Below are 22,495 nucleotides of genomic sequence, written 5' to 3'. Positions count from 1 at the left end.
AACATTTATACATTCATGTTAGTATTGTATCATATGGATTTATTTATAGAAAGTTTTATTTTCGTTTTATTATTATTATTTACTGCTCTTTTGACATGAAATTTGCCACATACATGTCTTTGCCGATTATACACATACAAACATTATAAGAAATACCGGGCGATTTTGTTATCAAATTATATTCCTAAAACAACATATTTATACACATGCGACAATAATTTTGGACATGACATGAGTGTACATACTAACGATAAAATATGAACGCTTTTTTCCTTTCCTGCGCAAACCCGCGAAAGGAAGAACACATCTAAACATTTTGTAGCTAACTCCGTAAGTGGCAATATCCCCTTGGAATTATTACGCAGAGATTGTCGAATACGTCATATCAATATGTACCATTAACTTGCAGCTTTGTACAACAGCTAAACAGGAATGAATCCAGAGGTTAGGCTGATGAAAAATACCCCAGAAGTTCAGAATTCTCCCGGGAAAACCATGTAACAATTTTATATTATCTAGGTTTCAGTTTTATGTATGAATGAAGCAAAAATGTAAAAAGTAAAATTTCTGTTACTCTATCTACAGTATAGTAGAATCTTAACAGATATGGAGTCAATTTATAGCCACTATTATTATACTAGGGTATCTCCGAGATTTTACTTTATGCCCGTTGTTTCTAGAAAAATGAAATTCTATATTATTTTCTAAGGTTGCTAAACACATCGATTTATACAGAACACACACTCCTTGCAATAGTATTCTTGGCCTGGACTGGGTTGATATCGTCTCGAATTATAAATTTATCTCTGTCTCGTCTCGACACATCGAATCTCAGTCGCATCTCGAGACAGTATTGTTCGTCTCAGTATAGGTGCCATCTTGCTTTGAAGAAAGGTGTTTTACGACTCGTGTTTATTAGAAAGTTTGTCTCCTTTGCTATAATGAAGTACATAGCATACTTGTGTATTTTTCTTCCGCAGGCTGTATATAATTGCTGAGTGTATGGCTACCAACAGTATATAGCTATGAAGATGACAGCGCCGTAACTGGGAAGTGTCCCTGGAAGGGCAAGAACTAATATTTGGGTCCGCAGAATTTAAAATCTCAATAAAGATTTGTATTACTTCTAGAAGCACCAATTGGTGTTTAGTGGAAGTAGAGCACGAATTACATTTATTTTATACTTCATTTTTTTTTAGATAATGTTGGTATAGCAGCAGTATTTTAAATTATTTTCAATTCTTTTAGAAATGGCATAGTGGTTCCAGATAAGATCATTGAAAATATTCTCTACAAAGTGCTGGAGGCAGAACGAGAATGAATTGGAAAAGGTCTTGAGAGGGGGGGAGGGAAATCCCTGCCTGTGAGCAGCACATCTGTTCGCAAAGATCAAATTGGAGCCGACAACCTTCAATGTTACCAAAAAATGTTCGTTACTCTTGATCTAAAATTAAGCGTAAAATTGAAACAATCATCCAACTTCTATTGCTTTTCTGTGTACATTTGGAGCATTTTTAGTTGTTGACTACCATACTTCATTAGATGTTCATGAAGTAAAATTTACATTATCTTAGGAGGACTGAGAAACCAATGGTAAAAGTTATAAGATCCTCGATATTTATTAGCCGAAGCGCCTTTCGTGATGCACCTTCACGATTCTGTTCAATGACAGGGGGTTGTGGTGACTCAGTGATGGAGCATTCACCCCTGGTTTGTGTGATCTTCAGTTCAATCCAAGCTCGCGCCAAGTGCGCTTTTGTGGTGAACAAGCCTTGCGTGCGTGAATTCTCCCGTTTCTTTCCACTTTCTTGCCGTTGAACGATCCGCAGTGATAATTTCTCCTCGACACAGAAAGACATGATCTATCACCTCCACCATAAAACATTATCGTATCAGCACCTTCTGCAGGTGGGTGGTGGTATTGGAAAATATGTTCCTGAAGTGATCACGATCCAACTACTGTCCTGACCGTTTTCGATTGTTGTCTAAAGTCCTGATTGTTTACAATTGCAGATCTATTTTTCACAATCTAATGCAGGAAAACTTCTCGATTATTCCATATACTCAAAGAATGGCATACGTTTTAACGGCGATATTAGCAGATGTAACTCATGTAGTCATTAATCCAACTTTTTCTACTTGCTGATTGTGTGGAACCTCAAACAATAGTGTCATCATCTGTATCAAATTCGTTTACAATTTTAGGAATACTTTTCCGAAGATCTGCTTTCACAGTCATCCTAAGAAGCTCATCAGAACATGTTGTTGGTCGGTGGACGCGGGGTTTAGTTTTCAATGTTTTCACTGGCACGAAAGTTTACAAACCAATACCATATAATGTAGTGTGTTCATTCACCACTTCTGGAGCAAATGCACTTTGTATTTCGCGGCTAGACGTGAAGAATATTTTAACTTGAACTCTTGAACAAAATACCAATCGCATTTATGCGTTCTCCATTATGTATTTTCACACGATCCTGTTCAACGACAAAGGACCGCGTGGCTCACTGATACAGCATTCACTTTTGGGCGTGGGCGAAGGTAACATGAAGTTATACAAGAATGACAACGCATTTTGGGAGTATTTGCGAACTGTGTCGGACATCTTAGCTCTTGTAGACTGGGCTCCTTTGTTGCTAATCGCCTATTTCAGCGTTCTTTATAACTCGCACACAGTGACACACCAACGGGGTCCAACGGGTCTGGAGCCCCCTCAAAACATCCTAACTCTATATATATTTGTACACTTTCTCAATAAAACTATATTTGTTCAACATGGAAATGATTGATATAGCACAAAAATTTGATTTTACACTTCATCTGTACTCTTTCTCTTATAAGAGGCCGCGGTGGTTCAGTTGCAGAGTGTTCACTTCTGGTGCATGGGGTCCCTGGTTCGATTTCCGCTCACGCTAAGTGAACTTTGTGGTGGACAAACACCGTGTACGTGGGTTTTCTCGGGGTTCTCCCGTTTCCTCCCACTTTCTTCATTCCACCATTTCATTCATTTCTCACCATCATCACCGTCTCTTTTAGCCTAGCCAGTATAACCGTGGGAGGTAAAACTGAAAGATTTTATTTCATTTGTTTTTCTCCTTCTTTATTATTATTATTATTATTATTATTATTATTATTATTATTTGCTGATTTGTTCGAAAGCAGTGTTCCCAGAGCTACACTGACATCCTTCCGGTGTAGCACCGAGGCTACAGGAGATGCAGAGCAACAGTCTAAGGTAGGATCTAAACCATCGTTCAACCTCTTCCACCAGAAATCGTCCCGGGACCACGTCCATCAAAGGAGCGGGCTCTAGGTTTTAGACCAGCAGGAAGAGCATAGGCGTTACTAAAGAGAAACTACTCCCAACTAGCAACTGCTCGTTACTCCAAAGAAGAAGAGCTATTATTATTATTATTATTATTATTATTATTATTATTATTATTATTATTATTATTATTACAAATTGATTAATAATAATAATAATAATAATAATAATAATAATAATAATAATAATAATAATAATAATAATAATAATAATAATAATAATAATAATAATAATAATATTGTACAGGTGTCATAAAGGTTAGTGGTAGCCCAAGCCATCAAACCAGTATACTCCACTGTTATATATTAGTTTTCCTAATCCATAATCCTTTGTTCAGACGGGCTACTCCGTTTGACTTAGTCAAGCTTAGACAATACTGAATGAGCAGAGTGGTAAATAATCTGTGCTCTACTGGTAAATCATTTGTAAAACTAGTTTACGTATGATGTCCAGTTTGACTTATTTCATGTTTTAAAAGAAAATACAGGTTAGGGCTACTCAACAAAGTAAAAAAAAGTTCATAAAACAAAGTAGGTTTCTGTAGTGCAATATTTTCACAATTAATATTGAAGCCCCAAAAGGTAATATATTTCTTCCACTTCCGATTTTAGTAGAGGGATTAGAATACAGACGAAATGTATATTTTTGGGACGCTTAACTGGTTGCAGAAAACAGCTTCTTGTTATCTATTATAGATTTATTCTATAACTCTCAACGTTAAAACAGGAAGTTTCTGATTTTCGACCACTTCCGGTTTGAATAGAGGCCTACGACAGAAGATGGCAGCTATTTTTAGAACGCTGAATAGAATGCAGAAAACCGCTTCTTACTGTTACAATTCCTGTTCTATGGATATGACTATTGAAACCGGAAGTGGTTCATTCCTACGATTGCCAGTGATTCTCATAAGTACTTTCTTGGTTGTAATTAGCTTTTTAGGTAGATTTTAAAATCTACCTACTGTGGAGATTTCCCACAATCTATCAATATGCATGGTGAAACAAAAGTCCTCACCACCCTTGTGCGTTGAGAACGGGTTGAGGGAGAATGATGAAACTTTTAAGTGGTCTGACACATCAGATAGTGCTATCAAGCATCATGGCTGCCATCTTTGATTGGAATTCAAAATTTCAAATACAAATGGAGTCATGTTACGTGTTTTAAGGCTAGAACTTTACCAGAAATACGCTTGTGCGGTTACTTTAGCCTTAAAACAAGTCATTTCGGAGTTACTGCTTCTGAAAATTTCCTAATTATGCTCTTAGGTGCTAAGATCGCGTTTCATGGAGGCGGGTGTAAATTTTCATTGCAAAAATTTGATTACTATTTCAGAACACTCATGCTATTAAATTTATCTTAAAATAATACATTTTCGAAAAGTAATGATAGTTTGAAGCACACTTCATGTTGTGCTAACTTTAGAATATTTTCTGCAAGCCTATGTAATTGGTTGTTTTTTAAGTCAATAATTCATTGAAGAAAAGTAATATTTGAGGCGTTCAGAGCACTATGGATCCAAGTCCATTTTCAATAAGGTTCAGGTTTGCTCAGCAAATGAATTCTATTTCCAAACGTAATATTTTCGCAGTCAAGAGTCCGCAATAATTATAACTAAAACCACGTTAAAGGCCGTGGGATAGTTTCATATGACAGCCGCTAGATAGGGGCGTCAATGGGGCAGGAGAGCATCCGCCCCCACCCACCCTGAATTTTAGACTTTGGGGGCAGTAAGGCAGTTTTAAAAACCTTTCGATAAGCAAGATCCAACAAAATAAGTTTGAGGTCCTTACACCGAATAAATAAGGAGGAAATACAGATGATCGAAACTGGAAAGTTGTTCCAAATGATGTCGTTTTTTCTTCCCGTAAAACTAATGTTAAGCGATTCCAAGTTGTACGGAGACTGAAAGGGTGCAACAGACTTGCGCACTCTTGAGATCCAAGATTGCGCACACTTTTCAGTTGTACAGATCAAGATCCAAAAATCCAGGTTTGCGCACAGTTTTTTTTACAACGTTGCAAAACTTAGATGTTTATTGTTATGAAAATGAAAACTATTTTTGAGTTACCCAGATCAAAACAACATAATGAATTTGCCAAAAATTTACTTGCTTATATAATTACTTCTACAACAATAATTTACAATAGCTTTTACATTCACAATTTCTTTCCTTGGAATCTATGTCCAATGGATTTAAGAAATTTGATTCTTTCCATGCTTATGTCCGTTGTGCGTCTCTTAAGTTCCTCGAAATAAATTCTTGTCTAGACACTTCTTTTTTCCTTATAGGACACAGTACACCTTTGGCTACAGAATTAAATTTCAAGTCCGTCTCCGTTTGGATCCCTAGTGCAACTTCTACGACTCGATGAATATCTGGAGACCTTGCATAGATTTGTTCGTTGAAGTGTCTGTGAAAGGCCTCTGGACCATTTGTCATCCGTGGCCTAATTGAAGGCTCAGAAGCCCACATAGCAGGTGGAAACGTGAAAATGATATAAGAAAATACTGTTATTTCATTTGAGTAAAAGCTTCTTTTCTTGATAATAACAAGACTAGCACATCAGAAAAAAAATCAAAATTAGGAGAGAAGTAGTAGAACAAGTAGTGAAGAACATAGATAAATGACGAACAAGTTTTGATATTACAAGAAGAAAAATTAAAGAACGATTTCTATTTTAACTAAGACTCAAACGAAATGTTAATTTTCCAAGAATTTTACTATTTTGATGATCACATTGTGTTACCAGCAAGTATTAACTACTCTTCGTTCATTAACGTCTTCTCACGTCCAGTGGACATTAAAACTTCAATAAGTTTACAAGTTAAGAAATACTACTAGAACATTATCGGAATACTCACGTGCTGCTATCTTCGATGTAGTTTTCTAGTACATAATCAGAGAACTGATTTCCTGAGTCATCGGGTGCAATTGCCATCAAATCACAGAAAGCATCAGAAACATTCCGTGGAGAGAAAAATATATATATAGTACGCAACAAAACATAACCATTTTTTTTCCTTGAAGGTCAAGATCTAATGGTTTACTTGTCCCTACCATAAATCCTTCATTGTAACTAGATTCCGGCGTTGCCGCTCCAACTCAGGTAGAACTGTATAAAGCTCTCAGTATGGCTAACGCTATTACGGTTATCATAGTAGCTCGAGCCCGTGCAGATCTCTAAACACATTACCCCACAGTCCAGGCCTTCTAAAGGCTGTTGCGCCAGGAATTTAGTTATCATTATTATTATTGCTAATAATAATATGTAATATTAGTAATAGGCTTAATAAAGATTCTGCCTGTTTATCTGCTCTGCTTGTAAGTACATTATTTCTAACTTTAAGATATAGTTATACAGGTCAATATATAATTGATCAGTTTCTTTCTAATGTGATTCGTCACGTGTATAAAAACTCAACAAACTACAAATTAGGATACTATACACAGGAAAGTAATAATGATAGCTTTATTACTCAGATATTAACCTACATACATTAATACATATGAGGATTTAGGTACTTAATAGAATCCTTTTTAATCATTTCTTTTTTTAAAAAACTAATAATAATAATAATAATAATAATAATAATAATAATAATAATAATAATAATAATTAATAATAATAATAATAATAATAATAATGTTTTCCCAGGACATTGAATAAAGTTATCGTGTCTTACAAAATATTTTTGATGGAGACAAAGATCATGTTGTCATCGAGAAAGATCAATCGTCCTCAGAAACTGAGGAAAACGAAAACGAGAACAAGTTTTGAACGCTTGGAGTGTTAAGTTCCAATTGTTTATTTTATCTATTTATGTGAGAATTTTGAAAATAATGTTCAATTAGGCCTGATATAGTTCTTTATGTGAGATTGATTCTAAGTTGCATGAAGGGCATAAACAAATAATAATAATAATAATAATAATATTTATAAAAGACTAACATTAGTGTATCACGCTAACTCCTAATAGTAAATCACGTTGATGCTCATTGCAATAATATAATGCAATAATTTAGATTTGAGCATTTACATTTATGTATCCGCAAGTTCGTTGGTCGGCTAACTAACTAACTAACTAACTAACTAACTAAAAAAATGCAAACAATTAGAGCTGTTAAGTATTGAGTTTAACCTTATGAATTTAACCTATAATTAGTGCTTGAACTTTTCGGGTAAACTGTACCCGCCCGATATCGATTGCGTTTGGTTTACTCGATCCTTAGACCTGATAAACCCGTTTGACCCGTGTTTGGCCTGTTTGGACCGTATGACCCGATAGACTCGTTATGAGTTCGTACATGATAATTAGAACAATTTGTGTTATGATAAAGTGAAACAACACATCATTTCAATAATGACAGACTAAGCTTGTTTTCATAAAAACGGGATTATCAGGTCATCCCTATTCATACGGTTCAATCGGGAAACCCGATTCATATGGGTAAAAATACAATATCGGTCCAACGTGCGGTCCAGGATCTATTCTATTTTCCGAGCATTACCGGAAATGCACAATAGCCCGAAACGACGTAAAAACTATCATATAATTATTATTATTATTATTATTATTATTATTATTATTATTATTATTATTATTATTATATTAATAGGAGAGAAAATTACTTGTTGAATGACCTCTACGTATTTTATCCCTATTTTAAATGGTTATTCTGGTTTTATGTATCTGCTTATTGGTTTGCAACACTCAGAAAGAATAGTTCGAGACTTCATTGTTTACCCTGGCGACAGGGAGAGCGGCTAAGCTTTTGTAATACCGTCAACATCCAACTGGTTGACAATCCGCACGTGGCCGCTAACAACCATATGACAGTTTTACTGCTGATAAGAAAACTTGGTTTAGCTTTGAAAACCACTATATATATATATGTGTGTGTGTATGTATATTACAATAGAATCGTTTAGAATAATTTTGATTCGTGATACTCTGAAATTTGTCTTTACAAATAAAAGTAGGTGGTATTGTTTCCCTTCCAAGTACGAATAACTATTATTTGAGATTTAGATTTAGCATCCAGAAATCTCACTTTCTTTTCTTCATTAGATATTATGCCCAATTCTGTTTTTATCATCTGGCAATGTCGCTTTCCGATCCTGTGCGCAATCCTGGCCAAAGATACTGTCAATCAACCTCTTATCTCTCATTTGCTGATAAAGAAGATAAGTGTGCGCAAGTCTGTGACTCCCGACTGACAAGGTACATTCGCGAAGTGTCCCCTCGGGATTCGTGTAACATTGATTCAAATGCAAAGTTCTCCGTGGCCCAATGTGTATTGTACTAATTTAAGCGGCCCATACCGGTAATTTCCATATTTATGGGCCTTCATATATCCGGAATTCAATCATACACTACTATAACACTCGAACACAAAGTTGCTTTTAGTTTCTTTAGATATCACTGGACATGAATATGGGCATATGCAGAACAAATTGCATCAAGTACTCCTTCTCTGACATATGTTACCCACCTTGGCCGCCATCTTGGATTTAACTTTCGGTTTTTCAAATGGCAATAGGTTCAAATGATGCATCAAATTAATGTAAACTTTTCTCGGAATTTCATTGGTGTACTGAGTTTTATCGTAGCTTGTATATATCATTAAATGTCAAGCACTTCATATTGAATCAAATAGAAAGTTGTGCAGGGCCCCGTGTGTATATGCAATCTTTTATGTGTTATCGTTGATGAAATATTCTCTGAACTTATATACATGCAGACACACAGATGTCAATACGGAAATGGTAGGTCTTCACCCAAATCTGGCCGTATCTGGATCTACATTAGGCATTTTGACAGTAATACAATACTTCCTTATTATAGTATAACATGGAAGTAATAACAATCACTCATGGAAATGTAATAAGATTATGACAACTATGTTGTAAGGAGTTTACCAGTTAGAAATTGTTTTGATTTGTCAAGATCAAAAACGTAAGCGTAACTGATATTAACCTGCAATGTCTATTCGCAAAGTGGCTGGAGGGAATGAACATGTAATACCTTCCAAATGGTACAAGCTACGGTAAAATACATTACACCAGTGAATGTAAACGTAAATGTCCGATGTAGCACTTGCACCTATTTCCATTTGAAAAACCAAAAGTAAAATCTAATATGGCGGATCTAAGATGGCGGCCGGGTTGGGTAACATGTGTCAGAAGCAGTACTTGATTCAATTTGTTTTTCATATGCCCATATTCATGTCCAGTGAGTAACATCTAAAGAAACTAAAATAAATTTTGTGTCCGAGCGTTATGGTAGTGTATGATAGAATTCCGGATATATGAAGGCCCATAAATATGTCAATTACCGGCATGGGCAGCTAATTTTAGTACAATACACATTAGACAGCAGAGAACTTTGTATTTAAATCAATTTTACACGAATCTCGAGGGGACACTTCACGAATGTACAGTACCTGGTGAGAACCAACATGTTGGCTTTTATATCAACGAATGTCTGCGATATATTAATTTCAGAAGCGCAATTTAGAACCGAAAGAACCCTATGCTTGTATTCTGAATACAACATAAAAATCTGTTTCTATGATAATTCTTTTATTTACTTTTTAATATCAGTTCTACAAGTAGTACAACCTTCGACTATGACACTTTCTCGTAAGTTAACTTATAAGCATTTAAACAATGCAATGAACATTAAAAATCAAAGGGAGAAATAGAGACAAAATTAACTGTAGATTACCACATTGCCACGAGAAGTCAAAACATTCACATGAGAAGAAAATAGTCTTCTGAATGGGTAGCACTTTTTGACAATTTTCTTTCTCTAGCAGATTTTTTTTTTTAAATACAAAAATAAGATAAAATAGAAATATGTTTAAAGGTGCAAAGGTGCACGTGCACCCCCTTCCTTGTAAATATACACTACCTAAAGTGAGAAGCTAGGAGTGAAAATAGCAACACTTTCCGAAATTTTCCTCTGTCATGTTTCGATTTGGTCTTAAATCAAAGGGAAGTTTTGCAAAATCGATAGTTTAAGTCAATTTTCTAAACGTTCAACAAAAGGATTCACCGAGAACAGATACTTAGGATTTCCAGGGCATTTCCTCATTCACACCACAGGTGCCTAAAGGTATTTAAAAAAATCCAATTCAATTCAAATGTAGGCCTACTGGTAGTTATTGGTGCACCCCCTCAGAAGATCCTTTCTACCAAATCTTGTGTGTTGGCCCCCTTGATGAGTTTCTCGCTACACCAGTGATGTCTGATATGTATTTGATTTATAAACTAAATTGCTTGCAAGCAAATGAAATGTCCTTCCTGCTTCCCTGGGGGCCAGTATATGTGTAACTTTGGTGTATGTAGCTCCGGGTTCGATCCTTGTTGGGAAGTGAGCTCGAGCTTCAACCACATTGGTCAGTGCAAGACTGTTGTAAAATAAACATATATGGTGACTACCGGCAGTGAGCTCCTTCATGCCTAAGCGCTTAGCGTACGCGCCTTTCGCCTGGAAGACCCGGGTTCGATTCCCGGCGTGAGCACATGTGGTTTCGATTCCATGTTAATCAGTAGGTCCCGTCCTCGCTGCCGAAAAGGACGTTAAACTCCAAATCAACTTAACTATCGGCAGTGTTATCACAAGAAGTAAAAATCTTATCAATAAGCTTACATTAAAAACTTCACTCTTTGATCATTTCTCTTTTTCCTCTTTTTTTAATGAGGAAAGTAATGCTATTCTCAAAGGACATGTGCCTGAGGGCCTAAGGTGTTTACTGAATCTTAAGTATGAGGAAAAAGAAAACAGACTGAAAAACGTGGAATTTATTTACTAGTATAATGGAGATTCTTTTAAAGCCAACCTTAGACTCCCTGTCGCCAAGGATGTTTAAACGTTACTCAAGCGTAACTCCAAGACCATCAGAATTGAAGAAGATGAAATACAGGTACAAAAGGTAACCGATAAAGAAAAGAGAAACATAGAAATGGTACTCATCATAACAAAAATATGTCTACTTACACAAAAATGTTCTGCAGAATTTCAATACGTTTCATATAGCTAAAATCAAGGAACAAAACCCTTTGGGTTCGAGAGAGAACTGGTATTCAGTGGAACCAGTTTTATCTTAACAACCTCAAGCAGGTACGACATACGTGGGTATTTCGAGTAACGCTAATCCCTTGGTGACCGTAACTACAATACCAAAATGCAGAATGTTCCATTGAGTAACGTTACTCACCGTAACATAATTCAGAGCGTACCATTTTAAAAGTTACACTGACTAATAACGTTATTAACTAGATGCAGAAATGGGTTACAAAATAGTAACCGTAACAGATAACAAATTGTAAATATTGCACATTTCGTTAAGTTATCCACCCTTGGTCGAGCATCGGTGATTGGCATTCAACTATCTCGTGCTTGCTGCATGCTGGGTAGCGAAGCAAAGATTGCGACGGTTAGGTTAGAAGACATGAAGAGGTGGGGGATGCCCATTGGTTTACTCGAAGCGAATGGACAGACAAAACTAAGTGATGTATATAAATATTTTGTTCTTAGTTTGAAGAATTATTCGTGCAGTTAAATATATCATATATATTAATACTTTGTTAAGTTTTAAAATTTTAGGGAAGTAATTATGTTAAAATGTTAGGTTTTACAATATGAAAATATTATGGAGTAGCTGGGTTTGTAGTAGCCAGGAAATGCATGAAGCTCCACTATGTGTTAACGTGAAATATGTGACGCTGTAGGGCCTCCAGGAAAAAATCGAAATTTAAAAGCCTAAATTGCTATTTTAGAACCAAAGTGTATAAAATTTTTAATTCGAAGTAACCTGTGATGCATTAGACAAAAGAAATTTTGGAGGTCTTACCTAAATTATGAATGACCTATTGTGGACCTAAGCGTCACCATTACCATTATCTCTTCGTTGTGAAAATTAGAAGGATATGGTACATCTGTTGTGTTTCTGGCCAAGACATTTTGGGACCGGCCCCTGCAACTTAATGGAGAGGTAGGATCCAGAAGAGTCTGGACTCGCCACACAACTTATAACAGGTAACGTTAAAGTTTACCTTTTCTCTCATGGGAATTATTCCGAACTGAATTCATCCTAATACATGGTACCATTTGCGTTTTAAACTTTGAAATATTGAAAGACATTAATTGCTGGAAAATTTCATTCGTACGTGTTAGTAACATGCCAGCTATGTACGAATAGTGTTTCGTATTGCGTTACGCATCTAACAGCATTATCGTGATATTTCCGCTAATCCATTAATATTATTATCAAAATTTTCAGTATGCGTCAAGTACGACTATAGAATTAGTTTCCAGTACAAAATTTTACCGACTTGATTAAATGATGTAACTTGAAAGATTAGGCTAGCTCCGGTATGGTCAACTTGTCGTTTTCTTTTGAGTAGTGCGATGTATTGATCCGTAGAATTAAATAGTATGCTTATAATATAATCAGGAAAGTACTAAACATTGTATTTTTTTAATTTCATATTCATTTGTATATATTGCATACTCATTAATAGGGATAATCAATGTAGTGTTTTTGTGTTGTATGTAGAATGTGACCCATGGCATGTAAGCCAAATTTATAATATGCTACGAACAGATGAATTCTGAAACGATTCCCAAAGTGGAATATTAATGTAGTATAAGTACGGGCAGATATGCACTATTTAATGGACGTTCACGGAACATTTTATGTTATCATTTTACTTTTAATCTTTTCCCTGTACTTTCCTGAGTCTTAAATGAAGGATAAATGGATCAATGTATAAAAATATGAAATAGTGGTAGCCAAACATCGCATTTTGATGAGTATTGTTACATTAAAAGATAGTAACCTATTTTGATCTGTTTGACCTGCCAAAAGAAGCTGTTAATAATGTATCATTTATATGTTTATCTTTTCTTTCTTGTACTGGAAAGCTATGAATATAAGAAAAAATGAAATCTTTGAGTTTTACGTCCCACGGTTATGCCGGTTGGGCTAAAGGAGACGGTGATGATGAGAGATGAGTGAAATGGTGGAATGAAGAAAGTACGAGGAAACGGGAGAACCCCGAGAAAACCCACGAGCACGGTGTTTGTCCACCACAAAGTTCACTTGGCGGGGGTTGAGATCGAACCCAGGACCCCAAGCACCAGAGGTGAACGATGAATATAAGAATCTTGTTATAACAATAACATGTATATTGAAATCTATGTAGTGATAAAACGTGAAAATAGAAACAATGCAAAGTCAAGATATTTGAAATCGAATGTATTTCGAAACCAGTAATTTAAAAATTTTATATCAACCTTTCTAAATTGTAATTCGATTTTTTTTTTTTTTTTTTTTTTTTTTTTTTTTTAATCAATAAATAATAACTTCAACTTTGAATCTATGATTCCATTCCAGAAATTTATATTAAATACCTAGATTATTTGATAATAAGGTACATTGTAATTTTGTGTCGAACATGTTCTAGATGGCACACCGACAAAAATCTCATTGTGGGTCTACCACTATAGCAAGAACCTGTGATAAATGTTAAATTTCCGTTGCGCATGTAAATTAGAAATCATTATTGTAATTTTCTTAATTTTTTTTTTTTTCTTTATGGCTCTGAAATAAGGTCGTGGCTTAGTTCAGCCTAAACATTAAGTTTAAGTAACTGTGCAAAAATTTAGTCGGTTACAGCATATTAATCAAAATAATCTTTTTCAATTCCTTCAATAAAGAACAATGTAACCATATTTTTGAACTCAGCGTCACATTCATCATGTTAAATATTACGACATAACACAAGTTAACCGTTGTGTTATATTAGTCAATATCGTACCAAGTCAACATTAGGCTTTAAACATTTCTACTCTAATTAGAATTATATAAATTATGGAAATTAGGATATACTACGTAATATTGTAATACCTGTAAAACTCATCCTCTCTTCTCTTCTGATATACGTAGTTGCTGAAAAGATTTTTTGGCACTGGTTTAGCTCTGAAAGGCTTGAAACATTTTTCACAGTCTCTAAGCTCTGGGCTTGAGTATGAAAAGTGAGCTCTTCGTTTTGCTTCTTCACGTTTTACGAAACTAAAAGGTTTCATCTGTGCTTTCAGGTTTTCAATGCATTGCTTTTTCACCTTTTGCCTCCTGGAATTCAAAACGTTTTCCTTAATTAACTTCTGTCAACAGTGCCGCACATCAGAACAACTGACATCTAGAAAACGTGATTATTTCTTAAAACCACAGACTTGACATTCAAACCAAACATCTGATTCATTAGGTCAAAATATACACTTTATTCCCAAATAGACCATAATCTTCAGAAGCCTACCAAAAACTAAGAACTAAAAGCTATCTTTAGTTGAGAACTCATTCGATATAGCTAAACGAAACATAACCACCGAAAATCAACATTTAAAAGACACTGTCCAATTATTCAAAGCAAACAAAACAGTTAACTCCAACAGATACAACATACGCATACACAAGAAATAGATTCAGTCTATTCAATAGTAGTCCTCTATTGCAATAACTAATTATCCTACTCATATACCTTAAAGTGAAGTTGAAAAATAAGGGGATAAGGCATCTCCCTGCTTCAGACCATTATAAATTCAATTTCCTTCCGTTCTTTCGCCTTCGAGTTGACCACGATTATATTGGGTGGTCAGCTTCTCCACCGTGCTGCGTCTGTGATCGCGAAACAGTTACTGAATTTGATCCTTAGCTTGAAGAAAGAAAGAAAAAAAAAACTTGGACAGCTTTCACGAGCTTTCATTTGCTCCTGCTCACCACCAATCTTGATACACTTTCATTACGGTTTCTTTCGAACTCCTATTAGTAAAGTAGTTTGCGCGATTCAGGCAGCATCCCTTTGGGGCCCTACCATTTGATAATACTGATTTATCTTCAAGTTCGCTCATCACACGTGAACTCTCATTGTATTTGCATATATATGCATTATAATAAATTGAATATTGTACTTTCGGTTGATCTTCCTTTTAAGAACCCATGTTGCTCATGTGTTATCAGATTACGTTTTAGTCAAAAGGACAGTACGCGGACAAAGTGGTTTCTAGAATTTTTGAGAAAGTTAAGAGGAATGAAATAGGCTTGTACTTTTAAGATCTGTTTTATTATCGTATTCATATATGGGCTGACCTTTGCAATTTTTAATATATTTGGAAATTCTTCATTTAAGAATGATATAACGTATTTGAATCCACATTTGAGGAAAACTATATTAGAAAATTTCCCGCATTTAACAAACAACCAACCAAAATAAATAAATAAATAAATAAATAAATAAACCGCTGTTTTGTGGAAAAATCGTCTTCTTTGTGCTTGTGTTTCTTTTAATGTTGTGGTGTTCAAATCTTGTGTTAATTGAATATGTTCCTACTATTCTCTACATGCAATAGCCTAAGTATTCTTAACTCTTCTGTCAAAAACGTCAATTCTGTTTCTTCAGGTTTTAGTTAGTTTTTACTTTGGTAAGTTTGGTCACTTTTGCTCTGGACTTTAGAACTGTGTTTTGGGAAGATGAAAGCACTGACAGTGTACACATCTTTAAAAACAGTAAGTTAGTCATTTAACAACCTGTTTGGAACATTATATTTTAGTTTTAATTAAATATGCTAAATCCTTCGAAGTAAAAATCAAAATCATTCAAATCTATCGTTTTAAAAGCACAAAATGTGTTAAAATATTAAAATCTCATATTACACGTTTATCTTAGTGAAACTTCCTTTTATGATGCACACGTCTTTCACATTAAACCACTATTTAGTGGACACTCTCATTTAAAGAAAAAATCCCGAAGCAATTTCTTAAATAGGGGTTACACTATAATATAAAAACTAACGTTAAGGAAATAGGTAGATCCTGACTGCACCTAATAATGGATAATTGATTTCTACGGTGATGAACGTCCGAGACAAATAATTCATATACTTAATTATTGGGAGTAACATATAAACTGAAAATTATATACAGAATAAATAATCCCTAATCAGTTAGTAGTTTCTAATTTACCTTTTGTAGATTCCATGCTTTAGAAAAAGAGTTAACCAACTAATTGGATCATGCTAATATTTTATGATATAAATATTATTCGATCTTTTCTCAAACATTTTTCTCAAGTCATAAAGTGCGCTTAAGGCATAAAGTCATAAAATGTTAAGTAAACAAAATGTGCCAGTATACCATTTATGTCAAATATAAATTCATTTCTAAAAGTCTTGATTATTGGTTTTGATTCTGTTTCATCATCATGTTACAGATTTAAAATTATTCTTGGTTTTCACATCCTCCTTTTAATAGCGCCTTAAGAAAGAAAGAAAGAAAGAAAAAAAGTATCTTCTTCACCAAAAGGACAATAATTTATGTGTTTGATAATTTATCATCACACATAGATAAGAAAGAACATGTACTCCCTTACAAAGTAGCGTAACAGCCAATATTTTCTGAATGGATGGGAGATTTGAGATAAGTTTTCTATATTTTTAAGTATTTTTTTTTAGCATATGCAATGCTACACTGCAATAGATCAATTATTCTTATCCAATAACTCTCTGTCTCACACATTATTTAGAGTTCTAAAAATTTTAACACAGGAAGTTGCGTCGCCAAAGTTACGCACTTATTATTTATTTAAAGTGAAGGCACAATTTGTAGGCAATTATAATATGCATACACGAAAATAGGCGACTACAATACAAAGTTTATAATTATTCGAAAAGAAGAAAAGTATGCCGATATGAATTTATCGTACGTTTTCCCACGAGATGTTAATACTTTTAATGTTTCTACGTACTAGCTTCCCTCTAAAAACTGAGTTCTTGTTAGCCTGCTTTCCGCACATTTATAATAAAAGCTGTTAATCTCTAAGTCCTATGTTCTCACAGATGCAGTAATTTAATTTTAACTAGTCACCCTGCTCTAAGGTTTTAATACAGGGTTGAGAACACTTTTCTGTAAAACGAGAAAAATTAACTACTTTGTCTAATGAATGATAGATATACACAGCTAATGTCCAAAATTTAAAATGGTTGAAACGGTTGGTACAAAGAAATTTGAAGTAGACAATACAGAAGAATAAAATCAGCCGCAAACTGATGCACGTCACTCCTTCACTTTTAACCTAAGAGATGAGTTGTAAGATTCGTAAAAATCCGTATCACAGAATATTTAGAAACATAATCAGTATCTATTTTAAGTAAAATTAGTTTGGATTAGAGCCATCGACCCTGTATTTGGCATACCACTGTTCTTGAACATATAGACAAAATATAATCTTAAAACAAAGTCATACCTTTTCTCCTGCTCTGCAACTATTTTATCGTACAATAATAACCGTGCATGTGCAGGTACAGGATTGGCTTTGAACATCTTTTCTGCTGCCTCTGCCCTCGATGCAGTAATAACTTCATTCCTCAATGTTTTAAAATATCGATCTTCCTCGTCCCTACCGAAAGATAAATCTAATTTTAAACAGAACTTCAACATATAACTGGACTTTTTTTTTTTAAATGTACTAATAAATATACTAAAGTATCAGTGATAAATCAAGTGAGTTTCAATGATTGAACAGTTCTGGAAGTTTCAGTGTTGTTAGTAGGAGTTACGTTTATTACTCTATTCAAAGAATTGGAAAATTAAAAACGTTAAATGAAGCAGCACCGTTAGAAACTAAAATCTGCCGCTCCTGTTTAGGACATCATTCTACAGGTAAGATTTTGAGTTTTGAAGTAAGTACTCACGAGCGCAGATTAGTAACTCTGTTATAAACTTCAAGGTACTGTTCAAGAAAATTATGTCAGTAGACAAACGATACACTGGCATGACCAACATATAATAATAAAACTTCAATACGCGTAAGGTAAAATATTGTATTTTTTATTATTATTATTATCACAGAAATTAATGCAGAGGATCTATCTTTGTACCCGTTATCATCTATTTAATGAATGATTTCGATCATTTTTTCTTTTATCATCATAACTTTTTTCTTTTATTTTGACGTCACGTCTGACTGCTCACAGGAACGCATTTACTTCCACATCATTTAGTGGATTACGTGTGCTGTTCTCTAAAATAAAAGTGAGACCGCGAAGTACTTTGAAAATATTAAAATACATCAACATCATTACTTGCACGTATTTGACGATTTATATATATGCTGACCTCTTTATGAAATCGTAAGATCCGTGACATTGTAACGAAGAATTGAATGTTCACAATTTGAATTCTAGTGAATTATGTATCTTCAACTGAATCTATCACGGATTATTTTTTTCCATTGTAAATTTTTCCTTTTAACGCATGAAAACAATTATTTAAGTAATGAAGTACATATAAAAACTAAATACGTTATGTACTAATTCTTCTTTCAACCAGTCACTCTAAACAATTCTTCACCTGTAGCTTTATTTCAGGTATCAAATAAGTGTACATAACGTTAGTGATTAATATATTTTCAAATACTCTGCCGTCATATTTTACATAATGTTGACCGAATTCAATAGTTAAGGTGATGTACTTTATGCACAAAGGTAGGTTATTGTGTAATTATCTAATATATACCCTATAATCAGTATTAAAAAAAAAATAGAAATGAGTTACTTGGATATAAGATACTGATGTTCGGGTAATATTTCGGGAAAGAAATTGTTGAAGGCGGATAATATCAAGCCGTATTACAACCGCGTGAATCGGGTCCGTTATTCTGCAGTTATAATCAGATTCCTTTTATTTTGTTGTATATTATGAGAGCCTATATCAATTTTTAGTTTATATCAATACTAGTTACGGAAGTTCACCAAAATATGACATTTTCCATTGACTAAGAGAGAACCTGAAATAGTATAATGACAATGGAAAAACGTAACTTTTCTTTTTTTGATGAATATTGAATTTATATATATATAGTAGGACCTCGATAATCCGAACACAGTCATTCACATGTAACTATTTGTCATACATATTTTTATTTTCATTTTCCCTTAGGTCTATACAAGTTAAGTTTTAAGTGTGAGTTACAAGAAAAGTGTAATTTAGTGTACAAGCTAGTTCTTCAGAAGCATTAAATGTAATTACATTTAGCCTTACGTATTGTAATTACTGTATGCACTATATAACCACTGTATTGATAAAAGAGCATACCGTACAGTATATTTAAGTCTAAATGGCATTTTCTCGGATTTCGACTTCGTACTGTACATATATATATATTTAACTATCCTTATCCTGCCTTAATTTTGCATGTATATATACACTTCTGTATATTTGATATCTCCAATGACTATGTGCTATTGTTAAGTATTCTTCTTTCAAAATGCTTGACAAACATGAACATCAAAAACATATAATAACGAACGCGACAGAAACAGAACTCAGCAAATAAACAACAACGGAACATACAATATGAAATGAATAAAGAATAAGAAATCTTATTAATGCAGGTGTCACCTGAATGGAAAAACCGAACTTTATTCCTCTTCTCAATTGTTGTTTGAAATTTGCTCTTGTGAACACATGAAATGTTAAGATTGTGAGACCTATCCGATGAAATTTAACATCTTAAGAGAACTGGATGGGAATTTGTTAATGAGAAATGTTTGAACACATGAAAAAGAATGTCCGTGGGATCGTGAGTGAGACAACTTCATGAACGTAAGGAAACAATTCAAACTTAACAGAAGCTAACCTAACTCACAGTTCACTACACTAAAATGAATCAATGCACAATGGCTTTAACAGAGTTGCATACCGGAAAATCTTAGTTCAGCGAATGTAAATGTTATTATTATTATTATAATTTTACAAGTACCTAACTTCTTTAAGTGTGTGCCCACACTAAGCATTGTTACAATACCAAGATTTTATTTCGCAGATGTGAGCCAGAACCATCCAGATAATTCTGGGTGATTGGCCCAGCATATAAAAGGGAGGACAGTAAATTCACAGTTCAGATGTCAATAGGCAAATAAAGAGAGTAGCTTACCAACTTTGTGGTCCAACAGCACGTTAAAGCTTTCGTGAGGATCTTGCTGATTCCTTAAGCTGTACGGTGTTTGATGGAAGAGACTGAGTTTGAAATGTTTTCTGATTAGAGTCATAGGAGAGTGAAGTGTACTGGCCAATTGCATTGCATAAAATATTGATGGACTATATAAGACTAGTAGCCAAAAGTTTCTCAAATTCAAGATGTTTGCAGCAGGGTTGGCTTTAAAAAAAAAAAAAAAAATGTTTTAAACCAAAACAAGAAAAATGTTCGTAAAAGTGCAAGTGTTCGTAAAATCTTGATGAACACATATTTGTAGGTTATCACGTGTCACTTCCGTATATTATTCCTATTATATTCAGACCTAAATTTCCCATTCATTACTCAGAGATCATACTACAAAAGCAACTTTTTTTTTAATAAGTTTATGATTTTTTTTTTTTTTTTTTTTTTAGTTTGTTATTATGGTTATGCAATTACAATCAAAGAAAAATTCTAAATGTTGTTTCGTTTTATTAATGTTTACTAATGATAAAATACATCGTAATACCGTACGGTTTTTTCTTTGGGGGGGGGGGTCATACAAACCCCACGAGGGGCATTTATTGAAATCAGAAGTAGGCCTATATTTGGTATCTATTATGTATAAATGGGTCAGAGCCAAAGTGGACTGAAATAATTCGTATCTTTATTCATTTCTCTTACTGATATGCAAATTAAGTCGTTGTATTCCTTTAACTTGGACTAATAAAAGTCGTAGTGAACTAACCTGGACTAAATTAGTTCTTCTGCAGTATTTTGAAACTGTCCATATGTAATTCTGTATAATGGTTTTTGTGCAACTGTTTATCTTTTTGACGTTCTGAAATGACTCTTGACAATTATATTAACAAGAATGGAAAGATCAGTACAACGTATTTTTATCAGGAGTCCTTCGTGAGTGAGTTGGCAGACGTACCGCATTTCTGGCCAATTAGTTCCGGTTTCGAGTTCAAATGGAGGGCAATTCCTCTCGGATGTAAGCCGAGAAGCGGTTTGGATTCCGCTTTAAGCTTATGTGAACCCTTTCAACATAACCTGGTTGTTGCATAATAACACCAAGGCAAAACAAACTTATTTCTGTCCATATGTGATCTAAATACATAGAACAAATTATTTAAACCAAAAAAACCTGGTTTATACAAAAAAAAGTTTTTTTTATTTTTTGTTTTTTCAGTAAAAACCATGGTTTTTCCCAACCCTGGTTTGCAGTAATGATTGTCTGCGTTGTAAATATTTTGACCAACATAAACAATGACACTAAATGAACAAGAAAAAGCCTCTTATGGTGATTTTATATCTGCAAAAGAATTATGCTCCCTGAATAAGTCAATTATAGAGGTTGGTTGATGTTAGTCCTCTTAAGAAACCATGTCAGTGAAGTCAAGTCGTAAGCTGTATGCATCAAAAAAGTACAGCGAAATGACTGCAGCTGTGGGTAACTAGACCAAATTAAAACTGACTAAACTTTTCAAAGTAAGAAAATAAAGAAAACAAAGAAAATAAACCAAAAGAAGCTTGTGAATTTAAATCAAACATCAATTCAGCTGTTGAATCGTGTGAATAATATACTGAAAAGGTTAAGTTCTAACAATTATCGCGATGTCCTTTCCAAAGGTACAAATTCTGCACCACATTCCATCTACAACAAAATACATAGTGGAGAAAACAAAAAAAAAAAAAAAAAAAAAAAAGTTAGATCTGTAAAAAGAGTGTTTGGCAAATCGGATCCCTGCTATGGTCATCCTTTGAATGAAGCACATGTTCAAATTTCGGAGTCGTTTTATCTGGAAGATAAATGGGATTGTTCTCGCCAGAATGTCAAGTAAATAAATAAAACTATCCCTATAACAGTTGCAGGAGGAAAAGTGGTGAAAGTTAAAAGAAGCAGTATTAAAGAAATTATCACTATATATGAGAAGGAACATTAAGTATTCCCCATTGGAATTTTATGCACTACGAAATAAGTGGGTAGTCCCGCACCACCTAAAAATGTCTGTGTGTGTATTGTGCCAATTTTGAACTTTGCGTGGTTATTTTGAAGAAGTAACCTTAAGGTGTGACATATGACACCTTGGTTGGACATCTGAAGTCACTAATAGTCTAAGACGTACATCGAGAGCTGCTTGTT

At 34.1% G+C, this 22,495-nt stretch overlaps 1 protein-coding gene across 8 annotated transcripts in view; it reads right to left on the bottom strand.

The window, feature by feature from the left end:
• LOC145664380 (uncharacterized) overlaps positions 1–22,495 on the bottom strand; it is a 161,255-nt gene that overhangs the window by 130,464 nt on the left and 8,296 nt on the right. For all 8 annotated transcript variants that reach the window (XM_081731032.1, XM_081731035.1, XM_081731033.1 and 5 more), the window contains exons 2-3: positions 17,635–17,787; positions 14,244–14,468 (exon numbers count right to left, since the gene is read on the bottom strand). In XM_081731032.1, the coding sequence (XP_081587158.1) occupies positions 14,244–14,468; positions 17,635–17,787 (378 nt within the window). The remainder of the gene's footprint in view (positions 1–14,243; positions 14,469–17,634; positions 17,788–22,495) is intronic.

The sequence above is a fragment of the Thermobia domestica genome, chromosome 11 (genome assembly GCF_964235325.1).
Source record: "Thermobia domestica chromosome 11, izTheDome1.hap1.1, whole genome shotgun sequence".
Taxonomy (NCBI): domain Eukaryota; kingdom Metazoa; phylum Arthropoda; class Insecta; order Zygentoma; family Lepismatidae; genus Thermobia; species Thermobia domestica.
Note: the sequence above shows the minus strand (reverse complement) of the source record. Positions and strands in the feature narration are given on the sequence as shown.